Consider the following 20,460-nt stretch of genomic DNA (forward strand, 5'->3'; position numbering starts at 1 on the left):
TTTCAAAATAACTCCCCTTATTTTGAAATAACAAGCAGAGTGTCCACACTACCAAGTATGTTATTTCAAAATAATGGGCTTGTTATTTCAAAATAACTCCTGCTTGTGAAGAAGCTTATTTTGAAATAGTCATTTCAGGAGTTATTATTTTGAAATAACTTATTTCAGAATAATCTGGTAGTGTACACATAACCAAAAGTGCTAAAGGACCATTGTTGTTTTTTAAAATTTCCACTTATATACCAAGTAGATTGTTTCTGGGAGCCACAGAGACAAACATGAAATCCCATAGGGGCTTTTTTGCACTTACCTTTTGGATGCAAATAAACTGTAATTTTAAAAGAAAGTTGAAGAGAAATATTCCCATTAAACTCTGGGGCTGTGTCTACATTGGCCCCTATACCGTAATAGGGATGCTAATATAGCACTTTGGAATAGGCAAATCCGCGGGGTATTTAAAAATCCCCTGCGGTATTTGCATTTTCATGGCTGCCGCTTTTTTCCGGCTTGTAGATAACCTGGAGAAATGCACCAGTCTGGACGCGATCCTCCGGAAAATAAGCTCTTTTCCAGAGGATCTCTTATTCCTACTTTCAATTTAAATCCCCCGCAGATTTGCCTATTCCAAAGTGCTACATTAGCATCCCTATTACGGAATAGGGGCCAATGTAGACGTAGCCTGGTAGAGGCTTGATCCTGGAAAGTGCTAAACAATCAGGCTCTGATTCAGCAGCGCATTTAAGCGCATGTTTCACTTTATTCTGATATCCCTTTTACTGATTTTGCATTAGGCACTTCTTTGGCTTCAGTGGACTTGCTCCTCTTACAGGCCCTGGTTCAGTAGGCCCCAGTAGGATTGCTCACATGCTTAAAGTTAGTTGCATAGGAGAATTTCTGTGTCTACTGAAGTCAATGGAAGTTTCACCATTGGTTTTTTTTTTTTGCTGAATTAGGGCCTCTGACATTAGTGAGAGCAGAATTGGGCAACTCCAGTGGGACTTTTACTTAAATAGTAGGTCTGAAAATTCTTCAGAGGGATCTTTGTGACACAGATAAGATTATGTACTTCACAAGTGATATCCAGTTTTGAGGCCCAACTATAGCGTGAGTAAGGAGAAGCATCTCATCTCCTATAGCATCCCACAGTTTGTTTTGAAAGTCTCCAGTGTGGGGAACATCAACGAAGAATAGGCAATTTCTTTTAAAAGAGCACTTTTGTGAATTTCTGCTCAAGAGAATTTTTAACCATATCAAGAGAATCTTCTGCTTGAGAGTTTTTCACCATGTCCTCTGACTCCATTTTTTAGCAGAAAAATAAAATCTCTCCCTGGGAGGGAGTTAATGGCGGGTGGACATTTCTTTGCAGGGATACTTCTCGGTCATTCAGTTTGGAACGGGCTGGATTTGCTCCTACCCTCTATCACAAAACCTGGTTTGGGGCCTGCTCACAAACTGAAATCTTCATGGAACAAGACGACACAGGCAGTATTATCTTTTACCTGTTAGTACTATGGAGTTGGAGATGTGCATATCCCTCAGCCATACTGATGTTCTTAGTGGGATGTCTCCCAATCCATTCTTCTGCTGCCCCTTTCCCCCGTAGACATCCCAATCCCATAGAGAGCATAGGTAAGATGATGGAAGGAGGATAGTCTCATGCAAGTGTGTCCATCTGCATCTGGATCTTGAAGGCAGCAAAGTTCCTCAATGCAGGAAGGAGAACTCTGAAATTCTGAATCTGTAATTACAGGCTATTGTAAATGAAAGCTTTGTCTCAGTAGAATCATTCAATTCCATATTCAAGAGAATGAAAGTCAACTTGGATATTACAAAAAGCCGAAGACAGAAAATAAAATGAACAGCTAATATTTTTTTCCCCAGGAAAAAAATCTAAGTTCTGTTAAATACACAATCCCTGTAAAAACAAGGTCACTATTTGATAGTTCAGGTAAGTATTAAAAATGCAGAGAAGTCCCTCTCTATTTCAAAAATTGAATGCAGCAGCACCCTTGGCAAAGGGCATGATTATTTTTGCACAGCAATCTGTCTTCCCAAAAGAAGAAACATATATGAAGTCAGTGGGAATCCTTAGGTGAAATTTTGGGCAGAATTCCTCTGTAAAGCTGGGTTGGGAATTTTTCAGCAAAATATTTTTTCCAATTACAAAATGCTAATTTGTTGAAAACAAATCTTCTTGCAGGAATGGGTTCATTTCAATTAATTTCTCCACTCAATAATCCACTTCATTTAAGTCCATTCCATTTAAAATCAAAATTTTCAATACAAAATGTTTTGATATTCTCAAAGATTTCAAAATGATCAATGTTTAAATTGACCTGAACCAATTTTTTATTATTATTTATGGTTCACTAACTTTTGAGTTTGACTTTTTGTCCCTATTCAGGGTGAGAAAAAATTTGAAATCTCTCTGGAAGCCCGTTTCACATCTAGCTCGACTCATCACGGGCTTTGGCCAACCAGCTCCTACTTAGTGTAACAACATAAAATATGCAAAAGTTTCAAAGGACAGGAAGTTAAAATCTATCTTCCAAAACACTTCTTGGCATCATTTTTCATACTTGAGATAATCACTGGCTCCCAGAAACTTCCCTTAGGACCATGGCACCCAGTACTGTTGCTAGCAGATATCTCCTGCTGTGTCCTTGGAAGGCAGGCAGCCAACTTTGAAGAAATATTATCACCTGCCAAGTTTGAAGGAAGCAGACTGTTCTGGGAGAAGTGGGGGAAAATAGAAACTGATGCAGCAGGCAAAAATATATAAATAAATAAAAATAATGCCTTTGTCTTCAGAAACCTGAGAGGAAAAGAAGATAACCAACCTTAACAAAGGATCAGACAGGCCTTTTAGAACTCCTGTGGGCCTCAGGGAGACATTTTAGAAAAATCTCAGGATACAACAGAAACAAATGTAGAAACAGAGGCAATGGAGGAGACAAATCAAGTCAAGATCACTTCTACTCAGATAACAGCAGCAATTCTCACTTCCTAAGCCCAGGGTCCTAATGAAAGGAACCACAGATAGCAAAAAAGAATAAATTAAGATAGAGTGCTCCATACAATCACATCGAATTACAAACCAGGCTGTAGGCAATCTTACCTAATGGTCAGGGAAGGAGTCTGGCCTGGTGGAACAGATCTAATGACCAGAGTTGAAATCAGGAGCTGATTTACTTAGTTAGGATTGGGGTTGCCAGGTGTCCGGAATTCAGTATTTGAGCTTTCTGTTTGGGAAACAAATTGAGAAAATATAAATAAATGTCCAGTATTTTCTAAATAAGATGTAATGTAGACTGTGATGTAATGTCAAGTGTGTCTGGTATTTTTGTTGAAACCATCTGGCAGTCCTAGTTTGGATGTGAACCATTGTCAAGAGCCAGTAATAAGTAGTCAAGCATCAGAGCCAGATTATTATTTGGAGTAGGGACAGGAGCAGAAATCTAAAAGTCTGAGCTGGGGGGAGAAAACCAGGGATGAATCTAGGAATACAGAACAAGAGGCAGGAACAATGAAAAAACTGAGAGCAATAAGCAGGTGCAGAAATTTAGCTGCAGGCATGGAGCACTATTAAGATGCCAGGGACCCACCCCTGCTTCAGGGTTTAAAGCATTAAACTGGGTCTAGATTCAGCTGTGGGGACCCTGACACATTGTAATCAAGCAAAGGCCCAAATCATCAGGAAACTTAATAACATTCATTGACCTTTCGAAGGTCTACATGCCAATTAGACTGGCACAGAAGTTTCTGTTATTCACTTTACAAAGCTAAACATTGTGGCTACGTCTAGACTGGCATGATTTTCCGCAAATGCTTTTAACGGAAAAGTTTTCCGTTAAAAGCATTTGCGGAAAAGAGCGTTTGGATTGGAATGGACGCTTTTCCGCAAAAGCACTTTTTGCGGAAAAGCGTCCGTGCCAATCTAGATGTGCTTTTGCGCAAAACAAATCTAAGCTGTCTACACTGGCCCTTTTGCGCAAAAGCTTTTGTGCAAAAGGACTTTTGTCCGAACGGGAGCAGCATAGTATTTCCGCAAGAAGCACTGATTTCTTACATGAGATCGTCAGTGTTCTTGTGGAAATTCAAGCGGCCAGTGTAGACAGCTGGCAAGTTTTTATACAAAAGCAGCTGCTTTTATGGAAAAACTTGCCAGTCTAGACGCAGCCTGTCAGTGTAAGTTCCTTCCATTGAGCTCACGAAAAGTGCCTCAAGGATTTATTGACTTGATAGTAGACATGTATGCAAAGTTCAAGTCTCAGGGTATGTCTACACTACAAAGTTAATTCGAACTAACAGATGTTAGTTCGAATTAACTTTGATAGGCGCTACACATGCGAACCGCTAGTTCGAACTTAATTCGAACTAGCGGAGCGCTTAATTCGAACTAGGTAAACCTCATTCCACAAGGACTAACGCCCAGTTTGAATTAACTAGTTCGAATTAAGGGCTGTGTAGCCACTTAATTCAAAGTAGTAGGAGGCTAACCCTCCCCAGCTTTCCCTGGTGGCCACTCTGGGCACCACCAGGGAAACTCTTCTGCCCCCCTCCCGGCACCGGAGCCCTTAAAGGGGCACGGGCTGGCTACGGTGCCCGTGCCAGGTGCAAACCTGCCAGCACCCAGCCAGCAGACTCTGCACCTGGCACGGCTCGAGCCAGCCACCCGCTGCCACCCAGCCCTCCGCCTCTTCTCGGGACCAGGCTGGTGGCTCCCGGGAGCCTGCCCAGGTCCGCAAGAGGCGGGCGCCCGCCTGGTCTAGTGCAGACATCGTGGACCTCATCCACGACCTCCGCACTAGGCACAGGAAAGTGGCCGTCTAGGGCAGGATAGCTGCCAGCCTGGCCACCCAGGAGCAGGTGTGCATGAAAATCAAGGTGGTCCACTGAGACCCCTGACCCTGAGCCGTGAGCTTAGAATGGCCGTACTGGGTCAGACCAAAGGTCCATCTAGCCCAGTAGCCTGTCTGTCAACAGCGGCCAACACTAGGTACCCTGGAGGGGATGGACTGAAGACAATGACCAAGCCATTTGTCTCGTGCCATCCATCTCCAGCCTTCCACCAACAGAGGCCAGGGACACCATTTCTACCCCCTGGCTAATACCACTCCATGGACCCAACCTCCATGACTTTATCTCACTTCTCTTTAAACTCTGTTCTAGTTCTAGCCTTCACAGCCTCCTGCAGCAAGGAGTTCCACAGTTTGACTACTTGCTTTGTGAAGAAGAACTTTCTGTTGTTAGTTTGAAGCCTGCTACCCATTCATTTCATTTGGTGTCCTTTAGTCCTTATATTATGGGAACTAATGAAGAACTTTTCTTTATGCACCCTCTCCACACCTCTCATGCTTTTATAGACCTCTATCATATCCCCCCTCAGTCTCCTCTTTTCTAAGCTGAAAAGTCCCAGTCTCTTTAGCCTCTCTTCATATGGGACCTGTTCCAAACCCCTGATCATTTTAGTTGCCCTCCCCTCTCCCACTCTCTGTCTTCCCCTCTCCCACCTCCTTTTCCCAGTCTCCCCGAGTTTTGTTCAATAAAGAGAGTTTCTATTTTTGAACACGTGTCCTTTATTTTGTACATCAGGAAGGGGGGTTAGGGAGGGGTAAGTGGAAGGAGGTGAGGGAGGAATGGGGTACGAGCCCCCGATGGAGAGGACTGGGCTGGCTCTGCGGGCTCCTCGGGGTGGGAGCTCTCCTGAAGCCTCTTGATTGACCCCCCCCCTCCGGATGGCAGCCTGCGGCAAGTGCAGCCGGGCTGATTGCCGAGTGCTGTGATGTGCTGAGTGTGGGCACTCAGGGCACTCCAAGCCAGGACTGCTTTGCAAGCGGGGAACCTCTGAGAACTGTCTGTCCGGGGTGGGGGTTGGGTCCCTTTAAGCACAGCCCTCGGCTAGCCTGAGACAGCAGCTCCACGCTCTAAGTCCTACTCTGATGCCCTGCCGGCACTGCTTCCAGCCATCCTTAACCCCAGTTCAGGGTCCACTCAGTGTGGACATGCTAGTTCGAATTAGCAAAATGCTAATTCGAACTAGTTTTTAAGTCTAGATGCGCTAATTCGAATTAGTTTAGTTCAAATTAACTAAGTTAGGTCGAATTAGTGCTGTAGTGTAGACATACCCTTAGTGCTACAGATAGTTGTGCTTTCTAGTGTGGATCTAATCATTACAGCCAGTACAGGAAGCAACTAACTCTGCAGCATCAGAAATGCAGAAACCTAGATTCATAATATATTTCAACAAAAGGAATCTAGTTTCAACATAGTCATCTACACAAGATGAGAGATGCCTTTGACAGAGGAAAGATTCTAGAAGATAAGTTTGGCTGGCAACCTTGGCAAAATTCCATATGCAATAACTACAGAGATTCTTTATAAAGAACTGGTACCAGTCTCTTAACAACATGAATAATAAGCTGGTAATGCAAGGAGAAAATAGTTAAAAGAACATTATTGGATATTCCTCTGAGAGAAACACTGAAAATGGAGGCCAACCTTCAAAGAGAGCAACCTGTACTTAGTCTATAACAACACAGTGAAGCTAATGCCCAAATCAGAAGATTCTGAATATCCTGGAACTAAGAACAGAGGAACGTGCTATCCTAACTTTTCTGAATCGACTCAGACACCATCATAGGTTAGTAACAACATGATCCCAAACAGCGATTGCATTAATGAAAAAGTCTGAAAGATACTCAAAGCTCTGGATCACATCAGGAATCATTAGTCTTAGCAGAGGGGGTGGAACTTCCCTTCAGAATCATATAGGAAATGCAAGTAGAGGAATTGACCGTAAAAAAGCACCCGGGTTAGCAAGCAACCTCATCAACTGTCACAGTAGTGATTTAATCATCAATCATATTTCTCATTGATACAGTCAACCTCAAGACTTGTTTCCAAGGTCAAGACAAAGATTAAAAAAAAGTTCTAGAAATTAGTATCGTACCTCTAATTTATATATGAAGTACCTATCCAGTGCTCTGTGTTATGGACAAAAAATTAAATATTTCAATAGATCAAGAGGACCACAAACAGACATCAGTCCTTACAGCAGGTCACTCCCTAAACTTGTTATTCTTATCTCCTGCCAACTTCTACTCAACTTCATACACCATTTTCTGTCCCAAATCCCAGCCCCTCAAATAGTCTGCAGGTCAGTCCCCAATCATCCCTTCCTCTCCCAAAGAAATGAATGAGGAGAAAAGATATGCCATGGAGGCCACCAAATGCAGGCTTAAACAAATGTTGTTATTAATTCTATTACAATATATTCATTGTCTCCGGCTACTCTGCTAAGCAGGCCTATACAGAGGATAAAGACAGAAGGAGTATCTATCATCTTCATGGCTGCAAACTGAATGAGAAGACCCTGTTTCAAAAACTTAGTGATGGTATCAGTGGGACCACCATTCAGATCCTCACTGCTGTCTCCTCCTAAGGAAAGAAATATGTTGGGGAAAAAATTGTCATACCAAATTATATCCAGGTTATTGTTGTGAAGGGAACTTATCGTATCTAGAGCATGCTCTAGGATTTGGCTACAGTTCATTTATTGGCATTGAGTCTTTTCCTGCTGATCAAGACTGTTCTTGCAGAAGGGAAAGGTTCCAGCAACAAGGAGGCAGTAGGACACTACACTTCTAAAAACAGCAGTGTAGATGGGGAGGTATACCTTAGTTGATCCACGCAAAATATGTATTCGTGCATACTAGGGATGTAAAGTTTTGTTTAAAAATGTAACTGTGTATTTTACTGCTAAAAATCATAGTGGTTACAGGGTTACACACGCTGCAGGCTCTGCAATATAAAGCTTAAATAAGCTTTATACTGTAGAGCCTGCAGTGAAGCCTCCCTGGTAGTGTTCCCTGTAAGCTGAGTGCTTAGGTAGCCACCTAGGAGAGATTCAAATGCCACCCAGTAAGCAGAGCAGCCACAGCTGCCCAGAGCCAGAAACATGTGTTTCTACTGGTGGTGCACATATGCACATGGCTTGGTGCATGTAACAAAATTTATTCTGCATCCGTATTAAAAACTGTAGAGAGGACAGTGCTCCCCAGGAGCGCCGCCATCAGGGGCTGCTGCCAGCTCTCCTCCCAGGGAGGAGGCTTTATTGTGGGCTCTGCAGCCAGCTCCTCGGGAGCGGAGCTGGAAGCCCCTGCTGGTTCTGCTCCCTGGGAACCAGTGTGTGACCTGTAGCAGGGTGGGGGGCGGAACGGGGACAGCTAGGCCCAGCATGGACAGTGGCTGTTCTGGGGGTCCCTGAGGAGTGGGGGAGCCAGCAGGGAGCTGCTTCAGTCGCTACTAGTTAACCTGAACCTGATGGGTGAGGCTTACTGGTTAACTGGTCAACTTTTTACATCCTTAATGCATAGCCCTGTCCATCAGGCATGCTCTCCAGAGCCATGTGTCACTAGCTCCACTGCTGTTATATCTGTGCTGGGGTGACTATGCTTGTGTTCTGATCTTAGACTTCTTAATAAGTGGTCAGAGATGCTGAGTACCTGCAGTTTCTTTTCTAGTCAGTAGGATTTGCGTGAATTCATCCTCTTTGAAAATCAGGGCGTGTGTGTGTGTGTGTGTGTATATATATATATATATATATATATATATATATATATATATATATATATATATATATATATAGGATTTTGTGCCTGGAGTGAGACATCTTAAATTTTAAAATTTTGGCCTTAAAATATCTGATCGAGTTTGCACACCCAGAAATAGATGACATAAATTTCACATAGCTCAGGGTTCTCTGAGGCTTAATTTTGTTTTATTAAGTGTTTTGTGATTTTTCATATGGAAGCAGCTATGTCCATGGAAAATAATAGTAATTAACAGGTGTATGTGTGTGAGACTAGACCTGTTGGAGTTTGGGTATCAAAAATCTTTTGTGGAGAAGTTACTGTGCTGTAACTTTCTTGCTTTGGGGTGTGAAAAAATACACCCCCGAGCACAGCAAGGGTGAATAGGTTCCCAGCACTGGGAGCCGCGCACCCAACTCTGTTAGCTACTCCCCTCATTGAGGTGATTTATCTAGGGTGCTGGGAGAGTTGTCACGCAGCACTCATACCATGACCACACTGCTGCGTTACAGTGCTGTTGCAGAAGTCTTTTAAACTTGAATGTGTAATCAAAGCCTTAGAGTACCCTATATCAGCTTTTAATGCTACACAAGTATGCCTGCAATCGACTGGTCAATATTTCAGCTAGGGATGTGAAAGTGTAACCATGTATACGGTTACATGCAGGCTCTCAGTTTGTGTGGGGAGCCGACATATAAACCAGCTTCTGGGGAACCTCTGCCCCCTCTCCCCAAATGTAACTATGTAATCACTGAAATCTTCTGCTTTTTCAGGTTTACTTGATTAAACACATTTTAACATCCCTAATTTCAACCTCCCCTTATTTGCAACCTACTAGTATTAACTGAGTACAGAGGATTATAAATAGTCATATTAATATGAATGTGAATCATGATCCTATTAGTATGTCATATGGCATACTGTAGTATGAAATATAGAATTTAAAAAGAAAATGTTTCAGTTATAGTGTGAAGTGTTTCAGATAATAATTGCACATTACCAAATTAAAAAATAGGTAGCAGTGTAATAGGGAAAATTTCTCTCTCAGGCTTCTGCTAGAAAATCACATGAGCTTTAGACTATGCTTTTCTCTTACTGTTTTTATTTAATTACATTAATGTTTGAAACTACATTATAGCTTATGAACAGTGAGATTTTTTCACACCATGTTTTATTGTATCAGTGTATGTTAACATTCTACTGCAGTAATATTATTGGATGTAATTTCAAACATGGATATAGTATGATTTAGTAAATAAAAATGCATATTTCAAAACCTACAATAGATGCATCTACTCAAAAGATAAAAAAGCATCTGAGGAGCTACCAAGCCAATAAAACATGCTTTACAAAGAAATATAGACACTTTTATGTACCAATTTTGACATCGGAATGTTTCTGAACATAAATCAGTTAAATAGTGCATATTTGACATAAAACATATAGTAACTATCTGAAAGACCCAGATGCTTTTCCTCAAAAAAAATCCTGGCTATATGACCCTTTTATAAAATGATTCTTATTTACCTCATTGACTAACACATTAAAAAACAGTTTTTTTTTCAGGTTGTCTCACTACCTCTTAAAGATATTCAAGATACTGTAAATATACAAATGGGGCTTTGTTTAGATAAAATTGAGGGTAGATTCCATGATGCCAATGTCTTGAAATTCAAAGTCACATCTGACATTTCATTCTATACCTTAGCCATTAAGTCTTATTGTTCATTGTTTTTTCATGACACTGTGAGGTGAAAGGAGAAGGGAGTTTATCAGAAGAAAGTTGACAACTGAAATATGCTCCTTTATCTACTAGACCTTACAAGACCGTTTACATTTTTATAAGACAAGTAGAATTGATTGTGATATAACTATAACATGTAACAGGGTTGGAATAACCAATTTATTCTCTATCATTAGGGATGACCATACATAACATGACTTATGGCTATACCACTAGTTATATATGTAGTCATCCCTAGCTCAGGTACTTTTATGTTGCATATTTTCTATTTACCATATTTTTATTTAAAATTTCTATGTGGAGGAACTGAACATGTCAGGGAATTGGTAACATATTTAAAAGCTTTGTCAGCTAGGTCATAGTTTGAATCCGGTCCATTCTAGCAATTTCACCCCCACTTACATATAGAGTCCGGTAGACTGGTAACAACCATCCTTTGACAATAAATAGAAATTATGGTGCATAGGCCAAAGACTGAATTATCAGGAAGACTGAATGATTTCCTCCAAATCAGGGTTCAAGCACGTTGTTAAGACAGTGTGGGCAAACCTTGCTCTGTCACTGCACATACAGTACAAAGTCTACATAAAATGGCATTTATATTTCCTGTGTTATCAATTTGGCAACTTACAAAAGCCTTAAATAGATTTCAAAATAAGTAAGGCTATCTGTTATAGTATCCACAGTCTGTCTTTCTCATGGATATTTTATTTCTCAAAATCTATAACTGTAGTTGTATTCTGTGTAGCAACATCTCACAATACCATTCCAAAGGTTTGATTCCTAAACGTAATGTGGAGGGAATCTCCTATTGTACATTCTCTCTCTGATTAAGATCCATTGGGATAGCACATATCTAAAGGCATCCAATATTGAAAGAAAATCAAAACGTGCTCAATTTTATTTTGCACAATTTTTAATGTGATGCAATATGAATATAAATGTATATTAGCCTGACTGACAGTCTTCGTAAATAATAATGTAAGCAGTATTTAAAAAAAAAGTTTATGGACATCAATGATAAGGCTCCCTCTACTGGGGTGTATTACTAATAAAGAAGTTTCTGTGCAGAAAACTCACCCTGTTGATGTATGTACACAATTTAATAATAATGGAGCTAGATTTTAATGCCGTTCTCTGGTTTTCTTTGCAAGGCACATTCATTAACAATATCTAAATTAGTGCCAATGACGTTACTCTGCTCCACAAAGCAGTGGCATATAGCAAAGGGGTATTACAGGAAACATTCTGTTCCTTATAACAATAAATAGTATGGATGTGTTTTTAAATGCTATCTCACCATCATATTTAGAATGAATTGTTTTACTGAGGTTCTTTGTGTAGATTTTCAGGTATAGACTGGCTGATAGAAGTTCAATTGTATGTCAAGTGACTATTAAACATCAGTGCTCATGGGGGGCTTATGACTTCCTTCCCCTCTTCACATACAATTGTGCTAAATCTGTTAATGTTGCAAAGAAAACTAAGTTCATCAGGTAAAGTGGTGAAGGCCCGAGTGAATATATGGCTTTTACTTCATATGAGACATTGCAGTCCTGTTCTTAAAAACTGCCAGGCAGATTGGGAATCACGGTCACGGTTAATAGCAGCGAATTGCCAGCTCTTGATGGGTGGGTAGTCACTCCTTTCAGTGGTTGCCCCCTGGGGGAGAAGGTAGAAAAACAGAGGGAGGGAATTAGAGTGACTTTGCACAGTCGAGCAAGTTCATGCCGCTGGATCAGTAGCAAGCATTGGCAGGGCTCCACTCTGGGGAGGCTCTCAACAACATCACAGTCTCATTTTTACCAATTGGTGTTGCTATAGCCAGTGGTGCACAGGGGGAGAGCAAAGAAAACGGGAGGGGGTTGTGGGGGAATGGGAAAGCAGGAGTCTGGACTAATTTGAACAAAACAAAAAAGTACTTTTAAGTTAGCGTTTAACCCATAACCATTCGCCTGGTACTTCTAATTGTACTAAACTATACTACTAGAAGTTCACTGTGTGATTAAAGAGTTGGCTCACAAACTCTCTGCATAACCTTAATTTTTTCAAGGTTCTTTGAGTGTAGAATGGCTTATAATAATGATTTTGACTAATACGATTTTTGACATGCAACTTTAATGTTTAACCTTAGTACAACTCCAGAGCATTTCATGTGTATTCAGCTGTAAAGAGTGATGATTTAAAGGGATAATATAAGAAAAAGGTCGTTCTAGAATGAACCTCTAACAAATTGCATAAAGGAAGCTTATTATTCCATGAGTAGAGGGATATGCAGCTTTTCTGATCATTTTTCTGCTTGGTTCAAAAATTGTTGAGACATGATTGGGGAAAGAAACACAAAAAATGAAAACTGCAAGCAGTGAACATTCTTTTGATGGTTATGATTTTGTTGCCACTAAAAATACTCTACAGTAATATAGTTATTCGTCTTTTTTCTTGTTTTGGGTGAAGAATTCGCTCCAATAAGAAAATGCTGTTATTGGTCGGTGGCTTGCCTCCTGGACCTGACCGGCTACCAAGCAATTTGGTTCAGTATTATGATGATGAAAAGAAGACATGGAAAATACTGACAAGTAAGTGGTTTATTTTTTGTAGAGTTGTCTTGATGAATCTAAAAACATGGTTAATTAAATTAGACATTTTATTGATTTGTTTCCCTTCAGAGATTTGTTTATGTATCACAAGAGGTTTCACAATGGAGCAATAAATTGAGATTGCAGAAGCTGGTAATTTTGTAATAGAAAAGGCCTAAATTAAGATTGGCTTAAAATCATTCCAGTATGTTTTTAAAATAAACTTGCAAAGTTTTCATATCACAATACATATCATCTGAATTGTTAAAAAATAATTTGATGTTGGAGGAATTCATATCTCTGGCTAACACTTTTAGAACACACTTCCTATTCTGTTTTTCACTTTGGTTTCCCTCTTCAGTCTTTATGTCTTTTGGTCATTGAAGGCAGTTTTCCCCATTCTCCTCTATATATATATCCGTTGCCCCCAGCGTGTTAGCATGTATCAGCTACAGTAAATAATGCTTAGAGGTTTTATGTACTGATTTTTTCAACACATTCCTGTCTTAAGGTGTGATTGTGTTTTACAGTGAATGTTTTGCCTTGAGCATTGAGATTTGGGACTTACTGTTATATTGGTTACAATTCCCAAACTAACTTGGTCATGGAATCTAATCAGTTTCTTGAATGCAGTAGGCTGTGTGTATTAGCCCCCTTGTGGTTAGACTGGCTTTAGGGATCAATACAACTAAATTTTAACCAAAGCTGCATAGATGAAATAATAAATGAACATTTTAAGCCATAAATGAAAACCATACTTCTTAAATTGGCCAGCTAGTAAACCTTGCATTTCCTAACAGATTTCCAGTTTTTCCTAGTGAAACATCTTTCACAAAATTAAATATTTTTATAAAAACCTTTTAATAGGATGAAGCCAAAATAGTATTTGGTTCATAAGACAAAGCAAAAGTAAAGATAGATGAGATGCAGTGCTTGAAATAATGCTTCTTCAAACTGGTTTACACAGTGAAACTAAACTGGCATCATCTACAAACTACAACAAGAAGACTCCCTAGATACCAATACTGTGAATTAATAGTAGATGGTGTTGTGTAAGAATAGCAATATTAAGGAGAAGATATGAACTATAGTCTAGAAAAGTCTACATTTATCACTTTGTTCTGGTAGACATGTCACTAACGACTTTTCAGACATCAAAACTATGATGATATTGCCTCTTATTGTGACAGATTACTTTTCAGAAAAATGTGTAGGATAATAAGTCAGTTCAAAAACAGTGTGTTTTGTAAGACATAAGTAATCTATTTTTCTGATGTTGTTTTGTGAAAGGCAGTACCTCATAGTGAGGCATAAGTGAACTAGAGCGCTATGTAGAGTAGGAGATTCCTGACTCAAGTTCTTGTCCTGCAGCTGAATAAAGGATATTATTTCATTGCATACTCACTGTCTAGAATAGCTGGTCAGTGTCCTGAATCTACTTATGCTTGCAAATATAATTTTGTAGGAATGAAATTTGACAGCTGATTATTTAAATGGATACTATCCATTAGTTTGGGGAAATACTGAACCATACTTAATGTTATATGTATGTTCTGATAAAGAACATTGTTCAGATTCTAAATCGGGGTGGGGAACCTCAGGCCCAGGGGCTGGCTGAGGCTCACAGCTTGCCTGGATCTGGCCCCCAGGCACCATTGGAGAGTCCGTGCTGACACTTCAGCACTCCAACCCCCCTGCTGCCCCACCACAGGGCTCGAATACATGAAAGCTACTAGGCTGGGCCCCAATGTCTTTCTCCTTCTCAGTCAGGGGCTACATCAGTGAGGTTTGGGGTTTTTTTGTTTTTGGCTGTTGTTGTTGCTTCTCACTTGTGTGTGGCCACTGACTGATTTTTCTGTGGACCAGTGGCCCCAAAAAGGGTTCCCCGACCCTGTTCTAAATTAATTGGCTCCAATCCATACATATTGTAATTTAAATGACTGAATTAGAATTATATCATGGATGAATGTGGACTAGTGTCTGTTTTTTTAAAAAGGTATCAGTCTGAACTTCAAGAAGTTTTTAAAGAGTATTTTTGTGCAGCTTACCAAAATAAAGCATATTCTTCCCATTGCCCTTTAGCAAGCAGTTATCTGAAGGCTTGTCTACACATAGCAGCAGTGTGAACTGGTGTGATGCACAATACATGGTCTATGTAGACCCTCGTTGTGTGAATTCAAAGTTTCCTAGTGCAGTGTTTCTCAACCCTTTTTTATAAAGTACCCCTTTTTCAGAAAAAAAAAGTACCCCCAGTACCTACAGTTTTCAGACACACAATTTTTTTTCTACCATTGCAACACATTTGTTTAAACGACTTAATCGGGCAAGCAATTAAATAAAAGTACAAAAATTAAAAAGTGCTATAAAACTTAAAACAAAAATTCAATTTTCTCCAAATTTCAGTTGTGTTGATGTATTCCCCAGACTTCTCTCGAGTACCCCTGAGGGTATTCATACCACTGGTTGAGAAACACTGCCCTTGTGCATACTACTATAGTACTTTCTGAAACCAAGTTTGAGTGACAGTGACCAGACTGTGAAACAAAACTGGAGTTACACAGAGAGATTTGATTAGCAGTACAGAGTGATCAGATTAGCAGAGTGATTGGATTAGTTACTAATGAGTTGTAAATCAGCTGTTGGATCCCCTCCTGAATTGATAGCTCGAGCATCAGCCCCACTCACCTCTAAGCAAGCAGTCTACCTTGAGCTTTAAAGCACTTCTTAAGTTGAGGCAGAGATTTGTGTGTGTGGATGGGTGTTAAGTTAGGGGTTACACTCAAGTTATAACTCAAGCTAGCCAATCTGTGAAGACACACCTTATGTAATAGTGGGAAACAGAAAAATGTCAATATTTGCATAATGGAAAAGGTCAAATGTGACAGGGACAGCTTAGAACATATTAGAGATAGCCTTTAAATAATTAAAGGCAACAATTTAAAACTTTTTTAAAAAGTTGATAGCTCTTAAGCTGTTTAAAGTTCAATAAACCGCCACCATTCCCTAATTTACCATGAAGCAATGCAGGAACCCAGAGAAATGTGAGTAGAATTTTCTTCCCAATTTCTCCTTAAAACATACATTAACACTAAAGAACAGTGGTATGTTACCTTGAAGAGCAGGCAAGGAATATCATAAGTGAAAGGATTTGGGGAGAACCAGCAAGGAATCACAGCACAACACCTTGATATTGCATTGTAGTCATGGTGCTTCATCAACATGTGTTGTGGTGTTTAGTTATCACAAGACAGTGTAAAAATGACTTATTTGTGTTGTAGCAATAACATGAAATAAATATTACAGTGCAAGTCCAGTACATTGTGCCATCTTTACTTTCTGATGCAATAACTCTTTTATTCTTACCCCCCACAATCTTGGTTCTTAGACATGAAATATTTATCTGGCTATCTCCCACCCAGTCCTAGTGCAGAGTGTCTGAAAAGAAGAATAGTTTTCTTATTTTTTATCCCAATTTCTGATGGTTAGGGAAGGAGGAAATCATCCTCCTCTGTTTCTGTGTTACCAGCAAGAGCAATTCAGACAATCTTGCCCATCCCAGAGGCACAATGCACCTCCAAGTCATCAATGGAGGTGAAAAATTGACTGCTCACTCTCCAGTGAACCAGTGGAGCTGGATTGTGCTTCACTTTATGGTTCACTGTAAATATTAAGAAATGCCACCAACTTCTATCAAGACACTTTGGATTTAGACTGGTATAAATGTGCACAGAATTTGGCACCTGGTTTGTCCATATTACTTATCCCCTTCTCTCCTTTGACTTCTACAAGTAGTGTGTCATAGGAGCATGGGGCAGATGAGGTGGGAAGAGAAGATTGAAAATGAAATCCTGGGTCTTTGAACTGGAAAACTGCATCAGATGACTCAGGAAGGAGACTCAGATATTCTTGGACTGGACATGTTAACCTGTTAGAGGGAGATGGTTACCCTCACATCTCAGGAGGCTGAGTGGCTTTTGCATCAGTCCATTTGCTCAGTGCTCCATGAGGCGCCTTATGTGAGATACCAACAGAGCAAGAATATAATGCATTGCAAACCACAGATTCCACAAAAGCCATGATACTCAGGGATATGAAAAGAGTTGCAGGTTGAGCACTACAGCTGTTGAATATAAGAGCTTTGCAAAATAAAAATTTTGCTTTGTTCACGCTAGATGACTAGATCTGTTGGCAAAGGATACTGCATTCTTCTCTCTTCTTGGCTTCGCAAAGCAACTAATGCATCAGGACTAATGGGAGTAATTCTGAAGGTATCAGGAAAATAACTCACCTTTGTCAGAAGACCAGAGGAGGAGGGGAAACATGCACCCATTTCCAATTTTAATGTCATCGTCTGTAAGCGAGAATGTTATGCCTCAAGGGCTCATTAGATTTTTTACAGTCCAGTATTACTGTGTATTTTCCCTGCTAGTGTTCCTCAAAGAGTGACTGTTTTGAGGCGGGGAACAAAGGACAGAGAAGTTAAGTGTGGTGTTTTAAAAGAATACATTGGCATCTAATTTTACCTTCAGTGGTCTCAATTCTAATTTGAGATACATGGATGCACATTGCTATATATCTTGAAATATCCGTTATTGCACATTCATGTCCAAGCAGAGTAGAAGATTTTACAAGCTACATGGTGATGTGTAGTGAACAGAATTCATACAGTAACCATTCTTGGCTGAGTCACCCAGATTCTCACATGCGCGTGCACACACACACACCTGCTTTAAAGTCATTGGTTGTAATCTGTGTCATATAGCAGAAATATGTTACTATTGCTATCAGTGGCACTAGTTAATCTTGAACTGACAGGTGTTTAGTGGCCCTAATTAGCAGCAGAAGCAGTGTCCTGTTGCTGGGTGTTGTGTCACTTAATACCCTCTCAGTTCTCCTTTAAACTGAGCAAACTACTTGGTGGACACTGATTCTTTCAATGCAACAGCACTGTGCCCCACAAGTCAAGATCAACTGCTGCTGCTTATATTTTAATTATCAATCACAATCCTACTAAGAGGCCTCTTGTTTAAGCCTAACACCTTACTTTTTCTTTGTAACTAACATTTAAGATGGATTGAATTTTAAAAGATACCCTTTGTTTCATTTGTTAAAATGAAACTATAATAATTGTAAGTTTCAAAAGCCAGAACCTATAAAGATTTTTTTGTGTTCAGACTTGCATAGCACTTCCAAAAAACCCTACTGCTAAGGCAATGATGTATTACTTTCACTTTCATTATATGTTTTTAATCAGAGCGTGACTTCACACTAGACAAAGCGATGCTTTATGCATGGTCTCACTTGTTTTTGCTAAAATCTTTTGACATGATTAATTTTACTTTAATGCTTTTGTCTTGTTGTAATGTTGAGGATGATGAGTGTAAACCAGGGCAAAATACATGTTTTTCTATCGTAATACCTCTTAGCATTTAAAAAATAACTTAGATGAAAGAAAAAAAAGATCACAAGAATATGGTCCAACTGAAATTGAATGTCCTGTGATGTGAACATAGACTAGAAGAAATAAAAAGGATGCAGTCATTGTTATTATGTTTACTTTTGCTGTTTTTTGAATGGAAATATATTCATCTGCATGATTAGAAGTGATGAGATTATATATTACAGACTTCTGGATTTCAGATTTCTCCATTTCAATGCTGGATTTTCTTCTTTAAACCATGAATGAATAAACTATTAGGAAAGACTTCTGAAAGCTTAAAGTGCATAGTCTATTTGGTATTAAACTGCAGCCTGCTTTTCTTTTACATCAGTACTTTCTTCAGTAACATGCTAACTGGAACTTTCATCGAGCTCTCAAAATAGGAATCCATCATATGGTTAAAAAATCATAGAGGATTTGATGAGCATTGAAAGTACAGGCAGTCCCCGGGTTACGTACAAGATAGGGACTGTAGGTTTGTTCTTAAGTTGAATTTGTATGTAAGTCGGAACTGGCTCCAGATTCAGCCACTGCTGAAATTGACCAGCGGCTGACTACAAGAAGCCCGAGGCAGAGTTGCTCTGCCCTGGGCTTCCTGGAATCAGCTGCTGATCAGTTTCAACAGTGGCTGAATTTGGACGCCTGGGACAGAGCAGCTGGGGCGCTGCCGGGTAGGTCCCTGCAGCGCTGCACCTCAGCGCTGAGGGGACCAACCCAGCATCACCCCAGCTGTTCTACCCCAGGTGTCCTCAAGTCAGCTGCTGCTGAAACTGATCAGCGGCTGATTCCAGGAAGCCCGGGGCAGAGCAACTCTGCCTCGGGCTTTCTGTAGTCAGCCGCTGGTCAGTTTCAGCAGCGGCTGACTTGGGGACGCCTGGGGCAGAGCAACTGGGGTGCTGCCGGGTTGGTCCAGTAGCGTCGAGGAGCGGCGCTGTGGGACCAACCTGGCAGCGCCCCACCTGCTGTACCCCAGACGTTCTTGGGGAGAAAAGCCTGGTCTGCTGGGGGGGGGGCGCACTAGCTGAGCCCCCCCCCAGCAGACCAGGGAGACGTGGGTGGCGGGACCGCCGAGACGCGCCGCGGTCCCGCCCGCATCCTCCGCAGCTTTGCTCCGCGTACAGATAGTTCGGAATGGAGATAGTACGCGTGGAACGAGGCGTACAGATAGTTCAGAATGGCTACGTAGTTTGAACTATCTAGCCCGTGCCGCGTGTAGCCGCGCGGCACGGGGTTCGCACTAGCCGGCTTTTAAAAATGGCGGCGCCGGCTTTATGCTAATGAAGCCCGGGAAATTCAAATCCCGGGCTTCATTAGCAAGTTCGGTATGCATACATTACCCCGCTAGTTCGAACTAGCGGGGTAGTGTAGACATACCCAGAGGCAGCAGCGCAGGGGTCGGGTCTGTGTGTAACTGTGAAGGTTAACCAATATGCCCTGGCTCATTGGCTAACCAGGTACTTGTACACTTTCATATCCCTAGTCCTCAGTGAGGTACTCCATGCTAAGGGTATGTCTACACTAGCTCTGTAGTTCGAGCTAGGTAGGCAAATGAGGGCAACCGGAGTTGCAAATGAAGCCCGGGATTTAAATATCCCGGGCTTCATTTACATCTTCCCGGGTGCTGCCATTTTTAAATCCCCCTTAGTCCAAACTCCGTGCCCGCAGCTACACACGGCACGGAGTAGTTAGTTCGAAGTAGGATCTCTATTTCGAACTACCGTTACTCCTCATGGAATGAGGTGTACCGGTAGTTCGAATTAGAGATCCTAATTCGAACTACCTACTCCGTGCCGCGTTTAGCTGTGGGCACGGAGTTCGGACTAAGGAGGATTTAAAAATGGCGGCACCCGGGAAGATGCAAATGAAGCCCGGGATATTTAAATCCCGGGCTTCCTTTGCAACTCCGGTTGCCCTCATTTGCCTACCTAGCTCGAACTACCGAGCTAGTGTAGACATACCCTAAGAAAAACATGTTATGTGTTTTTACCATATTTTGAGCTAGCAGGTTCTCCTTGACCATTTGCCTCTACAGTCCAGCCCCTTTATCCCTCTGCCACTCAGGCTCATTCAGATTATAATTTAAATGTCTCTCCTTTACTATAAATC

At 40.9% G+C, this 20,460-nt stretch overlaps 1 protein-coding gene across 2 annotated transcripts in view; it reads left to right on the forward strand.

The window, feature by feature from the left end:
• Positions 1 to 20,460, forward strand: part of KLHL14 (kelch like family member 14) — a 94,119-nt gene that overhangs the window by 6,985 nt on the left and 66,674 nt on the right. For both annotated transcript variants that reach the window (XM_006113619.5, XM_075920759.2), the window contains exon 3: positions 12,793 to 12,914. In XM_006113619.5, coding sequence (XP_006113681.2) covers positions 12,793 to 12,914 — 122 coding nt within the window. The remainder of the gene's footprint in view (positions 1 to 12,792; positions 12,915 to 20,460) is intronic.

The sequence above is a fragment of the Pelodiscus sinensis genome, chromosome 2 (genome assembly GCF_052426305.1).
Source record: "Pelodiscus sinensis isolate ZL-2025 chromosome 2, ASM5242630v1, whole genome shotgun sequence".
Taxonomy (NCBI): Eukaryota; Metazoa; Chordata; order Testudines; family Trionychidae; genus Pelodiscus; species Pelodiscus sinensis.